Below are 20,103 nucleotides of genomic sequence, written 5' to 3'. Positions count from 1 at the left end.
GTGTTGAGTGTGTATGTCAATAGCTCGCTACACCTACCATCAATTATCAGTACCAAGAAGACTCGCTGTCTTTAAGTGTCTACTGACCACTTTGCTAAGAGATTCTTCAGTGAAAAAGTCTTGTCTTCTTATTTCTTCCAAGCCTCCGAAACCTACCTTCTACAGCCTTTTCCTCCCGTAAGTACCAATGTGCTGCAGCGGCCTGCTGCTGCTTGCAGCCTGCAGCATGCTACAAGCAGTCTGCAACCTGCGGCCTGTAACAGCCTGCTACTGCTTGCTACATCCTGCAGTTTGCAGCTTGCATCTTGCTAAAGCTTGCAGTTTGCAGCATTCAGCAAGTCACATTTCATTTCTTGATATATATATATATATATATATATATATATATATATATATATATATATATATATATATATATATATATATATATATATAAGTTTGTATCTATGTAAAGTACGAAATGTATACAATTGAATATATACTGCATATACAAAGTATCCCGGCAAACACTGATGCAAGCATGTGCAGATAAATCCCACAATGTAGGGAATATCTGATTCTTTCGATCCCAGAAACCCTCTTCAGCGGATGAGATATTTAATAGGCATCGAGTCGGAAGTTCGAGTCCCGTCCCTCCCTCTCCCATATACTGCTTCCTCCCCATATGATATCTGTTTTCACATGTTTTTGCTTTTTATTTCTTAAACTAGGTTATTATTATTATTATTATTTAGTTTACTACATCTGCTGTTTCCCTTCAAGGAAACACATGCACCATCACTCCTTCAATAGCTGTCTTGCCAGAGGTATATTACTACTATTACAATTCAAACATCTTTTCCCCATACCTCAGACTAGATTATTATTATTATTTTTATTATAATTGCACCAATAACCCGCACATAGAAGAATGAAACTTATGATGACGTTTCGGTCCAAGTCGGACCGAAACGTAATCTTAGGTTTCATTTTCTTACGAGCGGGTTATCTGTGTATTGTTCCAGTCACGGTATTCTGCCTTTTTATTCACTATTATTATTATTATTATTATTATTATTATTATTATTATTATTATTATTATTATTATAATTATTATTATTATTATAATATTAATATTATTATTATTATTATAATATTAATATTATTATTATTATTATTATTTCATTTAGGTGTGTGGATGAGCACATCGTACTGCAGCAGCTGTGCCTGGCCTGTGCTTCATATATCCTCCATCAGTCGCCTCATTAACCTTGCTAGGCTACCTTGCATTCTACTCATTATATATTCACCGCACTCTTATTTCACTGTCATTGCATTTATTATCCTGTTTTATTCAGTGCATGTTCTCTCAAGTTTGCTTTGCATAGACGTTATGAAATGGCTTTGATTCGTACGAAAATGTATGAAAAAGTTTAAACTCTATTTAGCCTTATGAAGGGAACTCAAACACGAATAATTAAAAAAAATATTGGATCCTTTATGTCAACTGTATAAAGTTTTCACTGATCGTATATCCTATAAATATACAGAGAATTAATCTCTTGGTTCCATGACAACATAATATTGGTTGGTTAAGTTGAAAACCTATCGACCGCATTAGGTTTTTAAACAAAGCACTTACAAAGGCATATACACCAAGAGGTATGAGTCTATCCATGTATATATATATACGTTGGGAGATAATACAATAGTAGTCTTTGACTGCTGCATGTGACATGCAGCCTTAATGATCCTTGTGTAGTTAATAAAATTTGAGTCTAATAAAGCAAGCAACTAACTGTAACTCCTACAATAAGCTTGGAAGAAAACGCTCAGTGTATATACACTGGGAATGTTGATGTGCGTTTTATTTTGTTTGTTTATTATGGGAATTTGTGAAGTTGTATTATCGTCATTAAGACAACAGAGTAACAGTTTCAAGTGTATGTTCAAGGTCACCTCTGAGCAGTGTTCAAGGTCACCTGAACAATGTTCAGGGTCACCTCTGTGAACAATGTTCAAGGTCACTTCTGTGAGCTATGTTCAAGGTCACTTCTGTGAACTAGGTTCAAGGTCACCTCTGTGAACTATGTTCAAGGTCACCTCTGTGAACTATCTTCAAGGTCACCTCTGTGAACAGTGCTTAAGGTCACTTCTGTGAGCTATGTTCAAGGTCACTTCTGTGAACTAGGTTCAAGGTCACCTCTGTGAACTATGTTCAAGGTCACCTCTGTGAACTAGGTTCAAGGTCACCTCTGTGAACTATGTTCAAGGTCACCTCTGTGAACTATGTTCAAGGTCACCTCTGTGAACTAGGTTCAAGGTCACCTCTGTGAACTAGGTTCAAGGTCACCTCTGTGAACTATGTTCAAGGTCACCTCTGTGAACAGTGCTTAAGGTCACATCTGTGAACTATTACACACCTTCGTTAACTTAAAAAATATAATATAAAAAATCCAAGCAATGCTTGCTGCCTTTCATATCTAGTTCAAAAAAAAATTGAAAAAACAGAAAAATAATAAGACTTTTTTTTTTTTTTACCTGATTGGGTTTTTGTAGCCCCTTCCCGATCCTCACGCATTCTTTTCAAAGAATCACATTCACCAGTGAATAATGTTCAATGTATACGTGATCCATATATCCCCGTGTAAAGCATTCACTGAATGATACATTAGTTGTATATTGATGTGTAGGTAATTTGTTTAAGATGATGAGAGCAGAATAATTAGCAAACAGTAAACCACCCACGTATCATCCTAGCCAACGCAACACGACACACGTATCATCCTAGCAAGCAATGCACGGCACATGTATCATTCTAGCAAACAATATACCACACGTATAATTCTAACAATGCACGGCGCATGTATCATCTTTTCAAACAATACACGATACATGCATCATCCTGGTAACAGTATGATGAAAGCAAAATAACAGGCACGGGAACAGTGAGCTATACTTTGTAAGGTGAACTAATTGATGCTGGTAAAGATCTTTTGATCCAAGGAATTGGAGCTACCCTTCCCCTAGATCAAACGAGATCACCTTTCATTCCCCCATGAATATAATAATAATTATGTTAATAATGCTGATAATAAGTTTATAATTATCGTTGTAAGGGATGAATTGTGAGATCAATTTGTATTGTACGTGCGCTGCGACAGGACACGTCGCACGAGATGGTGGTGGCGTGCTGCAAGTTCCTGTGCTACTTCTGTCGCACGGGAGGCCAGAACCAGAAGGCTATGTTCGACCACCTGCCCTTCCTGCTGGAGAACTCTTACATCCTGCTCTCCCGGCCCTCCCTCAGAGGCACGACCCCGCTCGACGTCGCCTACTCCTCCCTCATGGACAACACTGAGCTGGCTCTGGCTCTCAGGTATATACACTCCTATCATTCCTGATAACTCCAAGAAGTCTGTTACATCCCTCTCTAACCGTTGATGCCCTGTTGTGTGACCACTGGTAACTACTATACCCGTAGTACATCCTTTAATGACCCTTGGTACCTCTTACAGTTTTGGAACATCACCAACACCTATCGTGTATGAATAACACACATGTGCAACATTTAGGTATCTTTAATGACGAAACACTTCATCTATACTGCAACAGGCTTTTTTTTTTTTTCAATCGAGTACGGAGGCGACTTTCATGTAAGTATTGAAGAAGCTTGCTGGGATTGAAAAAAAAATGAATTGAAGAAATTTGCTGGGACTGAAAAACCTTGAACTGAAGACGGTTGCTGGGACTGCAAAAGCCTGGGATTGAAAAGAAAAACTGCTAGGCGTGGAGAAGCCAAACGTACAGGCAGAAAGTTCCGACACAAATAATACCCAAGTGCTGCACGTGTGTCTTATTTATCAAGCTGTCGGTACTGTATTGTATACCTTCGATGAATAACACCTCCCGTTACTCTAGACATCTTTGAAAGTCTCTGGTTACTATATTACCCACAAGTAACTTGATACAAGTCTTCACCAGTCATCCACACGTCTTGTGAAACATTTTCCAGGACGGTTAGTTTATAACAAACATTAGAGAATGAAGTTGCTTAAATGTTGACAACAAGAAAGCGAATTGATGTTTGAATATTCACACCAATGTTTGAATAAAATCAATAAGGTTTAAACAAGATCAATAATGTTTAAAAAAGATCAATAATGTTTGAATTCGATCAATATAATGTTTAAATTGCGCGTTATATGTTGAATATAAAGTAATATTAAATAAGTACATTAATATTTACATAAGTACAATAACATTACTTAAGTACAGTAATAATATTTAAACAAAGACAACAATGTTTAAATAAGGACAAAAATATTTATATAAAAACAATAACATTGAAATAAGCAGACATTAATATTAATAATAATGTATAAATGTTCACAGCAATGTTTGAATAATATCAATACCGTTTGAATATGCGGAATCATATTCAAATAGGCACAATTTTTAGACACGCATAATAATATTAAAACAGTAATATATAAATGAACACAATAATGTTGGAATAGGCAAGATAACACCTGAAAAGTCACATATTTAAGTAAACACAGTATTGTGTTTCAGTATGTTTCACTGCTTACTTCTTCCTCCCCGACAGAGAACACCACTTAGAAAAGATTGCTGTGTACCTTTCAAGATGTGGACTTCAGAGCAACAGTGACCTGGTGGAGCGAGGCTACCCAGACCTGGGCTGGGACCCAGTAGAGGGAGAGCGTTACCTCGACTTCCTCAGGTTCTGCGTGTGGGTTGGAGGTAGGTACTGAGTGTGTGTGGGTGGGAAGTAGGTATGCGTCCGTGTGAGTGGGAGGTAGGTACTGCGTCCGTGTGGGTGGAAGGTAGGTACTGCGTGTGTGTTGGGGGATTTAAATACTGCGTGTGTGGGTGGGAGATAGGTACTGCGTGTATGGGGGAGGTAGGTACTACGTGGGGGGCGGGAGAGTTTGGTGCTGCATGGGGGGAGGGGGAGTTAGGTACCACGCGTATGGAGAAGGTAGGTACTACGTGTGTGTGTGTGGGTGGGAGGTAGGTGCTGCGTGGGGGAGAGAGAGTTAGGTACTGCGTGGGGGAGGGGGAGTTAGGTACTGCGTGTATGGAGAAGGTAGGTACTACGTGTGTGTGTGTGGGTGGGAGTTAGGTACTGCGTGTATGGTTAAGGTAGGTACTATGTGTGTGGGTGGGAGGTAGGTACTGCTTGGGGGGGAGTTAGGTACTGCGTGTGTAGGAGACGAATGAAAATAGAGAAAATATAAATGAAAGAAGAGACATATTATTACTTTTAAAGATTAAGTGCCACAGTGAGCCATCATGACTTGGCCCTGGAGGCACACGATACAGGCACCCTGAGGTGTATTTCCCTGTGTATATTCATAAATAATCCGTACGTAGGTCATACGTACGGGTTATTTGTGTATAGTTCCAGTAAGGGTATAGAGTCGTTTTTCTTATCTGTATATATACATTGAGAGTAATTTAATCCCTATTTTAGTAATTAAAGTATTTTTTGTCTGGTGAAGAAAACGTTACTTGCAGCCTCAGTGGCCCGAGTGTAGTTGATAGACTTTAAACCCTATTGACGCCCAAAGATATAATGTACACCTCTATATAGAAGACACTTGTTGTAGAAGAGGCATTTATTGGGGGCAACATTTCACTCTATGTAGAACTTTATCAAGACCTGACTATAAATCTGGACACAGAGCGAAACGTCGACCTAGTTAATGCTCTTCTGCAGTGTGTATTGTGTTCTGTATACAAATAACCCGCACAAAAAAGAGAGAAGCTTACGACGACGTTTCGGTCCGACTTGGACCATTGACAAAGTGTGACTTTGTCAATGGTCCGAGTCGGACCGAAACGTCGTCGTAAGCTTCTCTCTTTTATGTGCGGGTTATTTGTGTATCATTCCAGTCACGGTATTGTGCCTTTTTTGTTATTTGTGTTCTGTATTTTCAGCAGTACACTGTTTATCCACCTCAATGTATAAATACACAAACAAACACACACACACATGTATAATATATATGTATGTATGCGGGCCCTGCTCATACAGCAGATTAGGTTCCGGGTTACGCTGTAAAGTGAATCAGCCTTTTTTTTTTTTTTTTTTTCATTTTCAAATGCTTTTAAAAACCTGATATCATGTTTACGCTATCATATATTAAGTGAGCAATATAGCTAGGCCTAAAAACTGCATATACAGTACACACATTACTTACCTTAAAATATTTTTGTCCTTAGCTTGTAATGAGTGGTGAATATATTTACTGTAGGAAGTCTGAATAAATGAAGAATGGGTATAATTGAAAACAGCTGTATTAGCGAAACGCTGTAAAGCGAGGCTTGCCTGTATATAATCATTAGTATTTGCTATAATTTGGTAAATCTTAGTTCTTATTTTCTTAAGCATATTACATTAGTTGCGTTAGAAAATTATAAATAAAGATTGGATTAACTTTCCTTTTAATAAATCCATTATTCTGCATTAATACATCCTGTATTTTGTATTTAGAGCTTTCAAAAATGTAAATTAAACAGCTTGCTGTAGAGAGTAGTGTTGCCTGCTAGGCTGTGAGTATTTTGTTTTTAACGTTAATGGTCACCTACTTCTGCTTATACTGTGGTCTGATTGGTCAAAGACTTGCTCAGCTTGACCTATCAGATAACACTTAAAGAGTAGGAAGGTTACATCTGTTGCGTAACCAGTCTGGTAGCGTTGTGACACGTCAGGATGGCTTGTAGTGTGATACGCCAGGCTGGCTTGTAGTGTGACACACCAAGCTGGCTTGTGGTGTGACACACAAGGCTGGCTTGTAGTATGACACACCAAGCTGACTTGTGTGACACAAGGCTGGCTTGTAGTGTGACACACCAAGCTGACTTGTTGTGTGACACAAGGCTGGCTTGTAGTGTGACACACCACGCCAGGCTGGCTTGAGTATGACACACCAAGATAACTTGTTGTGTGACACACCAAGATGACTTGTGTAACACACAAGGCTGGCTTGTAGTGTGATACACCACACTGGGTTGTAGTATAACACACGAAGATGGCTTGTACTGTGACACACCAGGCTGACTTGTGTGACACACAAGGCTGGCTTGTAGTGTGACACACGAAGATGGCTTGTAGTGTGACACACCAAGCTGGTTTGTAGTATGACACACCAAGCTGACTTAATATTGTAGCACTCCAGGCTGGCTTGTATTGTAGCATGCAAGGCTGGCTTGTAGTGTGGCAATCCAGGCTGATTTGTACCATGCAAAGGTGGCTTGTAGTGTGGCACTTCAAGCTGGCTTGTAGTGTAACACATCAGGCTGGCTTGCATTTTACCATGCTAGGCTGGCTTGCAGTGTGGCATGCTAGGCCTGCTCTTATTGTAACACGCCAGACTTGCTTGTATTGTAGCATGTTAGGCTGACATGCAGTGTAACACCAAGCTGGTTTGTAGTGAGACACACCAAGCTGGCTTGTAGTGTGACACACCAAGCTGGCTTGTAGTGTGGCACACCAAGCTTTCTTGTGTGATGCACCAAGCTGGCTTGTATTGTGGCACCAAGCTGGTTTGTAGTGTGACTCACCAAGTTGGCTTGTAGTGTGACACACCAAGCTGGCTTGTAGTATGACACACCAGGCTCTCTCATAGTGAAGGACGCCAGACTGGCTTGCAATGTCACACACCAAACTGTCTTGTAGTGTGACACATCAAACTGGCTTGTAGTGTGACACCAAGTTGGCTTGTAGTGAGACTCACTAGGCTGACTTGTAATGTGACACCAAGCATGCTTATAGTATGACACACCAAGCCGGTTTGAAGTATGACACCAAGATGACTTGTATTGTGACACACCAGGCTGGCTTGTAGTATGAGACACCAAGCTGGCTTGTAGTGTGACACACCATGCTGGCTTGTAGTGTGGCAAACCAGGCTGGCTTGTAGTGTGGCACACCAAGCTTTCTTGTAGTGTGATGCACCAAGCTGGCTTGTAGTGTGACACACCAAGCTGGCTTGTGGTATGACACGCCAGGCTCTCTTATAGTGAAGGACGCCAGACTGGCTTGCAGTGTGACACACCAAACTGTCTTGTAGTGTGACACACCAAATTGGCTTGTAGTGTGACACCAAGCTAGCTTGTAGTGTGACACCATGCTTTCATGTAGTGTGATATCAAGCTGGCTTGTAGTGACACCAAGTTGGCTTGTAGTGTGTTACACCAGGCTCTCTTATAGTGAAGAACGCCAGGCTGGCTTGTAGTATGACATCCCGGGTTGGCTTGTAGTGTGGCTTACTTTTACCAGGTCTGAACAGGGACCAGGAGCTGCAAGGTACACCCTTATCATTTCTTCCTCATCCTCACGTACCCTCCCTCACTAGCGTCGTGTATCCTCACCCTCACGTAGCTTAGGCCCTTACCATTATTATTATTATAATAAAAAAGAATCGCTAAACCTGGCCATTACCAGTCATGTATCATTATCCTCACTCACGGTAGGCCCCTCACTGATGTCATGTATATTCATCCTCACGCACGGTAGAGCTTTCACTGGTGTCTATGTATCCTCATCCTCACGCACGGTAGACCTTTCACTGGTGTCGTGTATCCTCATCCTCACGCACGGTAGACCTTTCACTGGTGTCGTGTATCCTTATCCTCACGCATGGTAGGCGTGTCCTCAGTGTATATTACAAAATGCGACATCCCTTATCATAGATATCTACCAGAGAATACTAAGTCAACAACGTCTTGCTCACTCTCTAGTACCTAGCCTGTTTCTGGCTTTATAACAGGTCGTTAGGTAAAATTGAAGTACAGTTATCCCCTATCATTTGGGGGCTTCTCATAGCGCTTTGGGATTACAACTGGATGAAATCATACTAACCAAAATAAAGTTTGATAACTTTAAATAACGAAAAGGTGTCTAGGTTAAATAATATTTAGTTGAATGTAAACTTATAAATATATAAGTTGCTACTACACTTGGCTTGGTGTTTAGCTTCTGCAACTAGTGCTTAGTGTTCTGTACATTTAATTTGACTGTGCAGTCAGCACTTTAATTATGATACTGAGCATAGAAATACTTTCAAAGAAACTGTACCATCTGGTACGTTACTGTAACGAAATTTACTGTACGCGAGTATGGTGTGCTAGGCTAGGCTAAGCATGTGACTGACAAAGTCCCCAGAGAAGCTAACCTTTGACCTATAGAAAAGAAATATAACAGCTTGCTTGAACACTTACACGACAAATTCACCAAACGACAAAATACACGAAGCAGCAGTGAATAGCACAGCGTCAGACAAAGGAGGAGACAAAGCGATAAGTTCTCCATACAAGGCAAAAAAAAAAAAAAAAAAATACCGAATCTGAGTTCAGCAATTTCCAAACCCTGAATACGACAGTGCGTAGATGCCAGTCAGAACAAGGTAGATCTGGAGTTGGACTCAGCACCTGAAACACAGTCTCTTACGAAACAACCTCAGAAAAAGGCTCTGTGAACTTTTTTTGGCGCATAATTACGAGATGTATGTTGCGGCTCACCAACGGAGACACTCTACCAGGAAACAGAGTCTACATGACACGAGTAGAGAACAACATTCTCCCAGACAGAGGAGAGAGATCAAGCGAGAGAGAGGGAAAGAGAGAGCGAAGGAGCACTGCAGGGGCAAGATTACACCTACTGGTTTACCGCACGCCCCAGTAAACAAACAAACAGGTAGTTTGTAGCACGGGTAGCCAATCAAAACGTTTTAGCGAGCACAATGTAGTGTAGTTGTTACAACCTGCCTATATACGTAAACTTAAGATATAAGACAACTAATAATATAAAGCATGATATTTTCGCTTTAGCTGTTAACGAAAATAACATTAGCAATATAATATTAGACTAAGTAAGTTCGTCAGGAAACAGGACAAGTGATTCCTAACACGGGTCTTGGATGATGACCCACCGTTGGAGCTTTTAGTATCAGATGAATGAAGGAAATATATACTTTGTTTATCGTATCGTTTTCTGAGGACGCTAGAATGTGTACTCACTGAGCCTCACAACACTGCACCAGCTTGCATCGACCCAACACTGCACCAGCTTGCCTCGACCCAACACTGCACCAGCTTGCCTCGACCCAACACTGCACCAGCTTGCCTCGACCCAACACTGCACCAGCTTGCCTCGACCCAACACTGCACCAGCTTGCATCGACCCAACACTGCACCAGCTTGCCTCGACCCAACACTGCACCAGCTTGCCTCGACCCAACACTGCACCAGCTTGCCTCGACCCAACACTGCACCAGCTTGCATCGACCCAACACTCCACCAGCTTGCCTCGACCCAACACTGCACCAGCTTGCCTCGACCCAACACTGCACCAGCTTGCCTCGACCCAACACTGCACCAGCTTGCCTCGACCCAACACTGCACCAGCTTGCCTCGACCCAACACTGCACCAGCTTGCCTCGACCCAACACTGCACCAGCTTGCCTCGACCCAACACTGCACCAGCTTGCATCGACCCAACACTGCACCAGCTTGCCTCGACCCAACACTGCACCAGCTTGCCTCGACCCAACACTGCACCAGCTTGCCTCGACCCAACACTGCACCAGCTTGCCTCGACCCAACACTGCACCAGCTTGCCTCGACCCAACACTGCACCAGCTTGCCTCGACCCAACACTGCACCACCTTGCCTCGACCCAACACTGCACCAGCTTGCATCGACCCAACACTGCACCAGCTTGCCTCGACCCAACACTGCACCAGCTTGCCTCGACCCAACACTGCACCAGCTTGCCTCGACCCAACACTGCACCAGCTTGCCTCGACCCAACACTGCACCAGCTTGCCTCGACCCAACACTGCACCAGCTTGCCTCGACCCAACACTGCACCAGCTTGCCTCGACCCAACACTGCACCAGCTTGCCTCGACCCAACACTGCACCAGCTTGCCTCGACCCAACACTGCACCAGCTTGCCTCGACCCAACACTGCACCAGCTTGCCTCGACCCAACACTGCACCAGCTTGCCTCGACCCAACACTACTCAAGATGGCAAGGGTTACACCAATACATAAAGGTGGTGACCCTACAGACTTAAACAACTATAGGCCAATATCAAACTTACCGTTGCTATCCAAAATCTTTGAGAAACTCGTGCACAGGAGACTATATTCATTTATAACAGCACAAAACATACTCAACCCCTGCCAATTTGGATTCAGGAAAAATAAAAGCACTAATGATGCAATCATAAAAATGCTAGATCTGCTTTACACAGCATTGGAAAATAAGGAATATCCACTAGGAATTTTTATTGACCTAAGAAAAGCTTTTGACACAGTAGACCACGACATCCTACTCCACAAACTTGACCATTACGGTATAAGAGGCCATGCGCTTGCTTACTTCAAATCTTACCTTACTAATAGGTATCAGTATGTCACCATTAAAGACACAGCATCAACAACACGGCCACCTGATACTGGAGTTCCGCAAGGAAGTGTCCTTGGTCCCCTGCTCTTCCTCATATACATCAATGATCTTCCAAACGTATCCCAACACCTGAAACCCATTCTCTTTGCTGACACAACTTATGTCATCTCTCACCCTAATCTTGCCACCCTCAACACCATTGTTAACGAGGAGCTGATCAAAATATCGACTTGTATGACAGCCAATAAACTTACGCTTAACACTGACAAAACCTACTATATTGTGTTTGGTAGCAGAGCAGGAGATGCACAAATTAACATTAAGATCGACAACACTCTAATTACCAGACATAATGAGGGCAAATTCCTAGGCCTATACCTTGACAACAACCTGAATTTCAGCACCCATATCCAACACATAACCAAAAAAGTATCCAAAACGGTTGGGATCCTCTCCAAGATAAGATACTACGTGCCGCAAAATGCCCTTCTCACACTATACCACTCACTTATTTATCCATACCTCACCTATGCCATTTGTGCTTGGGGATCAACTGCAGCAACACACCTAAAGCCAATAATAACCCAACAAAAAGCTGCAGTAAGAATAATCACTAAATTCCGTCCCTGGTAACACACCCCCCACTCTTCATAGATCTAAACTTACTCCCTGTTCAGTACATCCACACTTACTACTGTGCAATCTACATCTACAGGACCTTAAACTCCAATATCAACCTTGACCTAAAACGCTTTCTTGATAGTTGTGACAGAACCCACAGGCATAACACCAGACACAAACATCTCTACGACATTCCCCGTGTCCGACTAAACCTTTACAAAAATTCAATGTATGTCAAAGGCCCTAAAATTTGGAACACCCTACCTGAGAACTCTAGAACTGCAGACACATTCATCACCTTCAAAACTACCACTAGAAAACATCTTATCTCCCTGATACACCCCATCAACTAACTACACGAATACCACCTGGTGGCTCACACTTACACTCACTCACCCATTTGACCATAAACAGAAATATTAATCTCAATCTTAAAATAATGAATCCTATGATACTCCAATACTGAAACTATGTACTGTGCCAAAACAAAAGCATTCACATTGCTAAACTCACAAACTAGTATTTAGTCACTTAGCCATAATACCAACTTACCTCATAATTTGTAATATTTTAAAATAAAGAATTAAACTAAGTCTGCCCGAAATGCCTAGCCATGCTAGGCGTTCTAGTGGTACACTCTGTAATCATTATTTAACTACATATAAACCACACAATAACCAAATTCTGTAAATTCAACATTTTAATCCTTATAGAGAATAAACTTTGAATTTGAATTTGAACACTGCACCAGCTTGCCTCGACCCAGCACTGCACCAGCTTGCCTCGACCCAACACTGCACCAGCTTGCCTCGCCCTAACAATGCACCAGCCTGCCTCGCCCCAACACTACACCAGCTTGCCTAGCCCCAACACTGCACCAGCTTACCTCGCCCCAACACTGCACCAGCTTGCCTCGCCCCAACACTGCACCAGCTTACCTCGCCCCAACACTGCGCCAGCTTACCTCGCCCCAACACTGCACCAGCTTACCTCGCCCCAACACTGCACCAGCTTGCCTCGCCCCAACACTGCAACAGCTTGCCTCGCCCCAACACTGCACCAGCTTGCCTCGCCCCAACACTGCACCAGCTTGCCTCGCCCCAACACTGCACCAGCTTACCTCGCCCCAACACTGCGCCAGCTTACCTCGCCCCAACACTGCACCAGCTTACCTCGCCCCAACACTGCACCAGCTTGCCTCGCCCCAACACTGCACCAGCTTGCCTCGCCCCAACACTGCACCAGCTTGCCTCGCCCCAACACTGCACCAGCTTGCCTCGCCCCAACACTGCACCAGCTTACCTCGCCCCAACACTGCACCAGCTTGCCTCGCCCCAACACTGCACCAGCTTGCCTCGCCCCAACACTGCACCAGCTTGCCTCGTCCCGACACTGCACCAGCTTGCCTCGCCCCTCTCCCTCGAAAGTATTAAGCAAGAAGTCCTTGGGCGGACAACTGGACTCACTTCATGTGGATTTGGTGAAGGCAAGTGACCTTGTACCACGGGGTTTTCAGACAGAAAATCAATGAGTTCCATGAGGTTATGTGAAGTGGACACATTAACTTCTCTTTTCCATTCCTTCATTATTACAAGCGTTTTTAACGCGTACATTTTTTACATGTTACAATATATTTTTCATGTATTTTAGGCGGAGGTGTTTCATGTATTGGATTTAAACTTATTGGCCGTGTAAGGGTCACCAAGTTTATCGTTTCTACACCAGTGAAAATTTTTAAAAAGAATTTATAAGAAATAGATTGAAGTAAATTGTCAGTGTATATACACTTAGACATACACATCTCTCAGTGTATATACACGTGTTAGGCAAATCTTGCTTTCTTGACTTACAAAGAAATACTATGTAAGATCATTGTTACAATAGCTCTGTGCAACACAGTCTAAATATTAACCAACTTCAGTCTAAATATTAGCCAACGTGCTAGTTTATATTCCGTTAACTTTAGCAAGGTTAAGCGAGGTTACTAAGTTAAATACACGGCAAATGTTAAAGTTAATTCACGGAATTCTGTTCATCAGTGCATAAGAGAAAAATAGAAAATCATTTTTTTAGGGAGTTCAGTACGACCTTTACATCAGGAAATTTTGAGTAAATGCGATGGTGCTGAAATTCGTGTAAGTGTCAGTACGACTGATTGACTTTACTGGACTCGTGTTCACCCTGCAAGCTTCTTCTTATTCATATACCAACATTTATACACCCTTATTCATCTATTTATTTCATACATCTAACAGCTTCATTTAAACACGTTTCATTCATACACATGACTGTTTCATTCATACATTTATGTCGTTAGTACACTTGCTTCAGTAATATACTTGCTTCATTCGTACAAGAAGCACTCAGGTATACAAAACCACCCGAGTTTACAAATGCACTCAGGTGAGTGAAGACACTAAATCATGACATAAGTACTTACTTACACTGGTATCATCGACTGCATCTCTCTAATACACGCTTGTGATTGATGATTGTATTGTTAGACTGCTGTTTTCTTAGTGTCCTGTACTGCAGGGGTTCTGTTGTACCAGTGTCTTGTACTGCAGGGGTTCTCTTGTACCAGTGTCGTGTACTGCAGGGGTTCTCTTGTACCAGTGTCCTGCACTACAGGGGTTCTCTTATACCAGTGTCCTGTACTGCAGAGGTTCTCTTGTACCATGTCCTATACCGCAGGAGGTTCTGTTTTCCCGTGTCCTACTGCAGTGGTTCTGTTTTCCCCAGTGTCCTGTACAGCAGTGGTTCTGTTTTCCCCAGTGTCCTGTACTGCAATGTATCTGTTTTCCCCAGTGTTCTGTGCTGCAGTGGTTCTGTTTTCCCCAGTGTTCTGTGCTGCAGTGGTTCTGTTTTCCCCAGTGTTCTGAAACCCTAACCTTCCCTAGCATATTTTGATATTACCTCCTTATTCCTCTGTTTATTACACCTCTAGATATTATTGTTAAAATTGATTTATTTATTTTCGAAATATTTATGCCCAACCGTTGATATTAAGCCTGCTTATTTTCTGCACAATAAAATTAATAATTTAATTACTTCTAAATAACGCTGACTTAGTCGTTTATAAATACATTAATAATAACAAGAATTAAATATGTTTAGTATACACTTTGGAGGTTGTTAATGACTGTGTGTGTTTGTATGGTACAGGTGAGAGTGTGGAGGAGAACGCCAATCTGGTGATCCGTCTTCTGATCCGCAAGCCTGAGTGCCTGGGACCTGCGCTGCGAGGCGAAGGAGAGGGCCTCCTGCGTGCCATCATCGATGCTAACAAGGTAAACACCGCTAGAGAGGAATAACAATCGCTGCACTCAGGCGGGAACAATGAAACGAGAAGATGAATCAAGACGTTTTAGTCCTTCCTGGACCATTATCGAGTTCTCTCAGTAATTCTCCAGAACTGACGGAAACGTTGCATAATTTCATCTCCAATTTGTAGCTTAGCGTTTAATTATTCCAGCCAGGGTGCTGTAAATGTTATTTTTCTGATAAGACTATTCAGCAAACTTGAGGAGAATAAGCAGACATCACAATTTCGTTTTTGTTACTTTTACAGATGTCAGAGCGCATTGCTGCGCAGCGTCTCGGCGCAGAGGCCGAAGGCGCAGTGCCTATCGACCACCCCATGCCTGCTGGAGACGATGACGAAGATTACATAGACACAGGGGCAGCCATTCTGGCCTTCTACTGCACGCTGGTTGACCTGATGGGTCGCTGCGCACCTGAGACCAACGTCATCGCTCAGGGCAAGAACGACAGCCTGCGAGCCAGGGCCATCCTGCGCTCCCTGGTACCTCTGGAAGACCTGCAGGTGCGTCCCTCCACACATACACGCCTGCTTTCATGTTTCCCTGGTCTATTCCGTCGATGCCCTGTTCTCCATTTCGTCCTCCATACTCTCTCTCTCTCTCTCTCTCTCTCTCTCTCTGCTTCCTTTCTTCCTTCATTTCTACCTAAATATCTACCTACCTATCTTCGTCTCTGTTTTACAAGCTCCTGTACCTTGCATCTTCATTCTCTTCTTGGTAAGTAATTATTTTCATCGAATAACTCAAAGTACAGATCCGTATTGCTGCACAGTGCTTTGCTGGTTTGACTGTGCTGCTCCTCTTCCCGAGAGTTAGTAATCCCCAAGTAATAGTAACTCAAACTCCCCAAGTAATAATAATTCCAGCTCGGCTGCAGCAAAACCCCTGAAACTTCGCAGGAATGTTTGACGTTGTCCCTCGTCGTCCTTCTGGAACCTCAGAGCTCAAACCGACGGCTTTCCTGACCTGATGGAAGCGATCTATCCTGTGTGGTGGTGTGTGACAGGGAAACACAGCTAGCTTTTATTCCCAGGCTGTAACCATCTTTCATTCCCAGGCTGTAACCATCTTTCATTCCCAGGCTGTAACCATCTTTCATTCCCAGGCTGTAACCATCTTTCATTCCCAGGCTGTAACTATCTTGCTGCAATAATGGCATCATTACCCACAATATGTTAGGTAAACAAGACATGTGCAACTAATGTGTCATTTTATGCCGAAATAAAATATCACAGTTGTAATTGAGTCGTTGTACCTAACATGTGACTTTCTTATAAAATAGGTTAACAGTACAATACTGATTTACACAATAATTTTAATAATGAGGGAAATACACTTTTAGGGTGTGTTGTCATTGAGGTTCACACTGTCGACGACAGCAGCTGAGGAAGGCCGCAGCGACATCCCTCCCGGCCTCATCCCAGCGCACAAACAGAGCATTGTGCTCTTCCTAGAGCGCGTCTACGGCATGGATAATGTAGAGCTCTTCTTCAACCTCCTGGAGAGCGCCTTCCTTCCAGACCTCCGCGCTGCCACCTCGCTGGACAAGGTACTGTTTTCTCTCGCTCGCAAGCTCAATTGCTAGTTGTTAGGAACCTCAGCTCACATCTGAGGGACGGGAGCTCGCTCCCCGCACCACTGATAGTATGCAATGTACATTGTAGTATACAATGTACTCTGTAGTATACATTGTACACAAGTATACAATGTACGCTGTGGTATACAATGTACGCCGTAGCATACAATGAACGATGTAGAATACAATAAATTCTAGAATACAGTAAACACTTTAGAATATAATAAACACCGTAGAATACAATAACACTGTAGTATACAATGAACAATGTAGAATACAGTAAACACTGAGTAATACTATGTACACTGTAGAATGCAATGAACTTTGTAAATACAGTGAGATGCGTCACATATATTTTAAGAGTTTACTAAACAGGTGAACATTAAAACTCTGTAAGAAGTGAGTTTACTCTATTTCTCAAATTCCTTTTTGCAATTCTGTTCTTATTAACATTCTCGACAATCCTCTAAGAAAAAATATTTGATTTAGATTTTTTTCAGGAAATCGAATTTTATATTAAAATCAATGAAAATGCCAAATTTGCTTGTACAAAGCCCAAATTAAATTTAAAAAAAAATTAAATTAAAATACAGTATTTTAGTACTAGTTTGAAACCGACCAGAAGAACAATTCTCTAGTTATTACGTGGAAACTATTTTATTTTGATAAAATTGGCAATTTAACATTTACAAAGGTCATTGAAAATCGAGTTTTTTTTATTCAAGGCCATTAACACTGAAAGTTTGAAGCCTGTCAGAAAATGCATTCTGCAGTAAATGCTCTGGACGAAACAATTCGATGTTTTTGACAGTTTTATTAAAATTTCCAATTTGCAACTTAGTCTAAAGTTTTGTGGTGTCATCCTGCTGATGGACTGTACCGGTGTTAATAATTTGATGCCAATAAGATGACGCATTCTTTAGTTATTGAATGAAAATCAGTACCCCTATTTCTTTTAATAAAATTGGTAAATTCGGATATATACAACCCAATAAGAACGTGAATCTTGCTTTCTGGAAAACGCACCAGGGCTGAAAATTTGAACTTGATCTAAAGAGGCATTCTCCTGTTATCTCAAATATTCCGATTGCAAGTTTATCAAGAAATTTAGTGCTTGGACAAATTTGCTTGCACACGAAGTAAACTTTATTGATGGGTACTATCCTGACCCTAAGATACATCAGTCACTAAACATTGAAGTCATTCAGAAGAGGTAAAATTAGGCGTATTTATCGTGGTTTATCGGAATCAGTAGTTTACCAATTTACACATAAAAATTGGTAGATGCACTCATATACACACTATTACCGTCCACGTAGGTGGCATCATATTCCAACGTTTGAAGATTCATCACTGAGGGTTTTGGAAATTATTGGAGCCACGCAGGAAGGTGGAAATGGGTCAGAATTTTACCCTAGTTACCATACACCAGCGTTGAAAATTTGAATCTGATTGCATAAGGCCATCTCGTGTTATGAGTGAAATAAAAACGAAAAGCTGGGAAAAAAAAGAAATTAAAAAAAATTTTGTCAACCACTTTAAGGTTCCCATTCGGAGATATCCAGTAAAAGATGTGTACCTATGTCAGAGTCAGTTATCCTGTACTAACAAATGCAGCGAATGTTATAGTGTCAGTAAACAGTTCAGACATTTAAAAAATGTTTAGCTTGGTTTCATCATGTGTGCGCCTCCAGTGACTAAGTCTTGTTCCAACATCCAGCAGAAATCAATCATTTCGGGACTTTATCTTAGTTGCGTGTCTATATTGCCACAGCATCTTGATAGAATCTTTCTCCATGGCCGTCATTCATGTCAAATAGGTTATCAGAGGAAGAAAAAAACAAAGGTGAGTGAAGGAACTGTAACTGAAGTAGCATACTGCAGACAAGTCGTTGGTAACTGTGCAGTAGTTGATCTACTAGCGCCTTGTAGCTAACATCTCTGTGTCTGTAGAGTAACCCGTTGCTAATGTTCTTCAACAACCGCCAAGTTACTAACTCCACATCATTTATTATCATCTGAAAATCTTTGTCAGCCATAAGCTAGTTAATTTATGAATCTAAAAATACGTCTTCCATAATTTTGCTATCAGTGAATGCTGGATGATGCTTACCCATGACCTTGACCACTGCTGTGATGAGATCGAACTTAATGTGCGGTGGTAGTAACAAAATGTGGTCATTGGAAACCAATGGAGCATCGGATATATTGCGTGTACCTGAAATAACCGAGTCACGTGGTGGCCAAACATTCCGGCCTCTGCAGGGTCGAAACTATGACTCTCTTGTGATTACAGAGGTTGGAAACAAAACATTGTGTCGCAGATGAAATTATGTATTGTAAAATTGTACATATAAAGGGTTTCTTCAGTTATATTTAGTCTAACGAATCTGTGCGATGTACAAAAATATATATAGGTATGTTTCATAATTTACACCTCAGGGGTGAATATCATAATTGTTTGTATGTGTGTAGTGATGTATAGTGTTAGGTGCCATAGTTATACTATATTACCGTGTGATGTGTTCTTGTGTTACAGTCAGACGGGTCAGAGTCAGAGATGGGTCTGGCTCTCAACCGTTATATCGGTAACTCCATCCTGCCAGCTCTCATCTCTCATTCCAGCTTCTACGCTGAAGCTGACGCACATGCGCCCCTCCTCGACGCTACTCTCCACACTGTCTACCGTCTCTCCAAGTGCAAGGTAAACCTTTCTCCCTCAATACCTGCCCAATACCTTCAGCACCCCATGCCACACCCTCAGCTCCTCACACGCTCAAACCCAACCCGACACCCTCAACACCCCACCCTCAGCCTCAGCAACTCGGTAACCCCACCAATAGTGTGTAAGCAGTAGAGATACAGATGCATACCTAACGTCTGCACCCCGAGTGTTAAAGTTGTGCTTCACTCGTCCACATAAATTGAGAGTGACTGACAACTTCTTGAATGTGTTTTCTAATCTGTTTGAAAATACAGACAAGCGGTACAACTGTCGCAGGAAAACTTAAGACATATGTGAAGAGGAACATTCCCCTCACTGTGAAACCATGTAAACAAGTTCCTGAGGATATCCTTCCAAGAAAGAACTCGAAATAATGGATTCAAATTGGTTTGGAAATAGGGTAGTCGATGAGTGGAACAGTTTCCCTTGTAGGGTTA

At 42.0% G+C, this 20,103-nt stretch overlaps 1 protein-coding gene across 13 annotated transcripts in view; it reads left to right on the top strand.

The window, feature by feature from the left end:
- RyR (Ryanodine receptor) overlaps positions 1-20,103 on the top strand; it is a 388,707-nt gene that overhangs the window by 248,782 nt on the left and 119,822 nt on the right. For all 13 annotated transcript variants that reach the window (XM_070101968.1, XM_070101970.1, XM_070101962.1 and 10 more), the window contains 6 exons: positions 3,144-3,358; positions 4,589-4,743; positions 15,208-15,332; positions 15,614-15,868; positions 16,708-16,914; positions 19,481-19,645. In XM_070101968.1, the coding sequence (XP_069958069.1) occupies positions 3,144-3,358; positions 4,589-4,743; positions 15,208-15,332; positions 15,614-15,868; positions 16,708-16,914; positions 19,481-19,645 (1,122 nt within the window). The remainder of the gene's footprint in view (positions 1-3,143; positions 3,359-4,588; positions 4,744-15,207; positions 15,333-15,613; positions 15,869-16,707; positions 16,915-19,480; positions 19,646-20,103) is intronic.

The sequence above is a fragment of the Cherax quadricarinatus genome, chromosome 5 (genome assembly GCF_038502225.1).
Source record: "Cherax quadricarinatus isolate ZL_2023a chromosome 5, ASM3850222v1, whole genome shotgun sequence".
NCBI classification, from domain to species: Eukaryota; Metazoa; Arthropoda; class Malacostraca; order Decapoda; family Parastacidae; genus Cherax; species Cherax quadricarinatus.
This window is presented reverse-complemented; position numbering and strand designations above follow the sequence as displayed.